Source organism: Mus caroli, chromosome 5, assembly GCF_900094665.2.
Source record: "Mus caroli chromosome 5, CAROLI_EIJ_v1.1, whole genome shotgun sequence".
Classification (NCBI taxonomy): Eukaryota; Metazoa; Chordata; class Mammalia; order Rodentia; family Muridae; genus Mus; species Mus caroli.
Window position 1 is genome coordinate 85,755,503 of NC_034574.1, and position 3,606 is coordinate 85,759,108.

The following is a 3,606-nucleotide window of genomic DNA, read 5'->3' on the forward strand; positions in this document are numbered from 1 at the left end:
TTTTTTTTTTTTTTTTGTTTATGTTTTTAGAGCTAGAGCTTTATTGTAGAAAGGCAGGGATAAAGAGAGGATAGAAAGAGAGAGGCTGGCTATGGCCACATGGAGAGAGGGGGAAAGGGAGAGAGAGAGAAAGAGGGCTAGAGAAGAGAGTGAGAAAGGTAAGAGCTTAAAGAGCGAGGAATCCCTTCAATGGCAGAGCTTCCTCTACTCTGCCCTTGTCTGGGGAGTTCAACACCACCCCCACCTCTCTACCTGCAGAATGTCATGGAGCCTTGGTTAAGATTACAGGTCTACTTCCTTTCTACCTTAAGAACCTGTTCAGCTAGCACCTGAGATTCCTGAAATATTTCTCCATGCTAATGAGGCAGCTCAGTATGAAAGCCCTCAGCCTTTGCCCACCCTGATCCCCATATATTCTGATCCCCATCCCCAAAATTATATAAGCCTTGAGTTGATCTGCATCCCTGCATCTGGTCATGGTGTCATCATTCACAGTATGTACTCACAGGGCTTCCAGAACACACACACACACGCACATGCACACATGCATCATCTCTGCTACTTTTCCTCTCATGGGCCCTTTTTGGCCGAAGATCCCCAAGGAAAGGGAGGGTCACACCCATCTTTACATATCTGGAACCTGGCACATTTCTGTTACATAGGAATATAATAACAGCACTGTTTGGTAAATATTACAAGTGGCCAAACAGTGCTGTATTACTGATTTTACTGGGAACCAGTCAAATGTGACATACTCTAACAGGAGATAACAGGAAATAAATTAGACACAGAAAATAAATTAAGGCTGCCTGCCCCCTCCCTCCCTCCCTCTGTCCCTCCCTTCCTCCCTCCCTTGCATTTGGGAGGACAACTCTTTGGCATCCATCCTCTCCTGACACCTTGTAGGATACAGGGTTTGAATTCAGGTTGCCAGGCTTGTGCATTAGCACCTCTCCACACTGAGCCATCTTGCCAGCCCCATTATTGTTTCTTCTCTCTACTAGTATGTCTGTGTTTCCTCTGTCTCTATGTGTCTTATTGGTGCACTTATCACAAGGTCTCACCACTACTTGCTTACATGACTGCCTCGCCTCCAAAATTATGAACTCCTTTGAGAGAGAGCCCTGACTTATTTATCTTTGTATACCATGTGTATAATAAAATGGCACATAATTTTTCCCATTTTTAATAAATTGTAGGCTCCTCTACAGTCTTCATCTAGTTTGATGAGGCAGAATAACATGCTGTTGGACACAGACGATGTAAAAACAGTACTGTACAGAGAACACTCTCCATGCTATCTGAGGGAAAGGCTTCAGAGAGGGAAATGCTTCAACTGAGCCCTGATAGATGATAAGAATCTTCCAGTAGTCAAGTAGAGAGGCATGGAAATCTAGATTTACAAGGTCCAACCAGGATGAGCAAGTGGCTTAACAGTGCTGGGGCAGAGGGGACAGACAGAGAATGGGTACTGAGTAAGGCTAGCATGAAGATCTTATATGCGGTAGTAAGAAGTCTGGCTTTTACAAAGTAGCTACTGGAACTTAATGCACAGTTTGAGTCTAGATGAGTTCGAACCTTTTACATTTTTAGCCAATACTTCTAAAATCTATTTAACCATCTGTATGTACATACATGCAAAATCTTCCTTTCTACCACTGTTTGCAAAGAGAAATCAGCTATCATAATAGCAGGACAGCAGGCCTAAACCAATTATTAATAGCAGATGAGTGTCATTAATTATAACATTTTGAAGCACTCAGATTTTACTAAAATTACATCATGAAACTAAGGCATTATTATTACCAGGAAGAAAATGACATGTAAGTGTCTCATTAGCCCAACAGGAAGGACAGATCAAATGTAGGTTTAGCTGATGGACCCATGACTGATATTTTCTTTCAGGGGTCTAAGTGCTATTTCAAGACAGCATGCCTCCTGTCCTAACGGTGCCAGGGGCTAGAGGAGAATGCAACTCACTTCGTTGAGTCTTCTCTGCAAATCTTTAACTTGATGTGAATATTCTTCCAAAACACGTTCAATATGCTCTTTTCCAGGGTAAGGGGTGGACTTTCTCGGAGAATCAAGTTCCACTTCATATTTAGGAAAAAAGGGCATTTGTGTTAAAGCCCCAGTTGAAGATGCATTTTCAATTATTGTACCATGAGTAGACGTTACAAAAAACGGGCTTGAAGAACCTAAATATTAGAGAATTCGTTAATTATTCATAAGACAACTGTGAGGCAAACACTATTGTAGGGGTTCCTTTAACAAACCCTGAAGGAGCACAGGTCTCATGGGAAAACAGGAAGTGAAAGCACAGCTAAGAGCCCCAAGAACACAGGAGAATGCATAGGAGATAGGCTGGGGAAGAGGGTGAGCACATGACCTTGGAACTGAATCGCCTTCAAGTTTGTAGGAGTAACAAGCAAGCAGTCTGGAGAACAGGAGAGATGGACACTCAAGAGTGGAAGCATCACAGTAAACACCAGTGGGCTTGAGACAGCTGAGATGCTCTGGGGAGAGGAAAGCAGCTGCCACATCCGAGGATGGAAATTTGAACTGTGAAGAGCCTGGGAGTCATTCTTTGAGTGTGGATCTCACTTAGTATGGTATAGTTTTGAAACTGGGAAGAGACCTGGTCGAGGAAAATATTCCTCTGTGGCATCAGGACCCTGCTGAGGTAGGAGACCATGACTATTAAGTGACAGACTGGTAAGAGATCCATAGCAAAAATCTCCCAGCAGCTCAGCACAAAAATGGAGATATTAGCTAGACTGATAAGCATCTGGGTTTCTGTGAGGATGCAGAATGATAAAGGGGCATGCGGGCACTGGCACACACACAGAAGAGTGGTAGTTTAGGAGTAACAGCAGAGTCTCTAACAGCTGCTGCCAAGCTTTGCAGTATATCAGGATCCCTTGAGAAACATTAAAATAACATAGTTGTACCTCAGCCCCACTCTGGAGCTACTGAATCAGACTTTGCAAGTGTGAATCTAAGATATTTCAATGTTTAGAACTGAAAAGGCTAAGGTTGGACAGTGATGACGTGGTTGAGAGCCACTACTTTCATTAGGCAGGAAAACAGGAGCTCCATAGTCATAACAAGATAGGAGAGAGCTGAGGTAAGAGACTCATCCCAGAAGTCTAACACTTGCTAATAAGATGTGTGCATAGGGACAAGAAGGGGCTAGAAGGCTCAGTAATTAAAGCACTTGTTATTCTTGCAGAGGATCCAGGTTTGGTTCCCAGGACCCAAGTGGTGGCTCACAACCATCTGTAACTCCAGATCCATCAGTTCTGATACCCTCTTCTGACCTCAGAGGGCACCAAGCACACATGGGATGCACAAACATACCTGTAGGCAAAATACTCATACAAGTAAAGCAAATCTTAAACAAACAAACAAACTTTAGAGGACAAGAAGTTGGGCACCTAGGATTTTATTAGGCCACCAGGAGGTCAATGTTAACAGGAATGATGCTATACCTAAAGAGAGATGAACTGAGTTAACCAAGAAACACTGAAAAAGAGCACCGGAGTAGCTAGGGCGCAGGGTCGGCTGACACTCGCCAGCTACCCACGACACCCGCCACAGGATCTT

At 43.6% G+C, this 3,606-nt stretch overlaps 1 protein-coding gene across 1 annotated transcript in view; it reads right to left on the reverse strand.

Annotated features, from left to right (window-relative positions):
- Ccdc158 (coiled-coil domain containing 158) overlaps nt 1-3,606 on the reverse strand; it is a 66,308-nt gene that overhangs the window by 51,504 nt on the left and 11,198 nt on the right. The window contains 1 exon segment of the mRNA XM_021162407.1: nt 1,981-2,198. Coding sequence (XP_021018066.1) covers nt 1,981-2,198 — 218 coding nt within the window.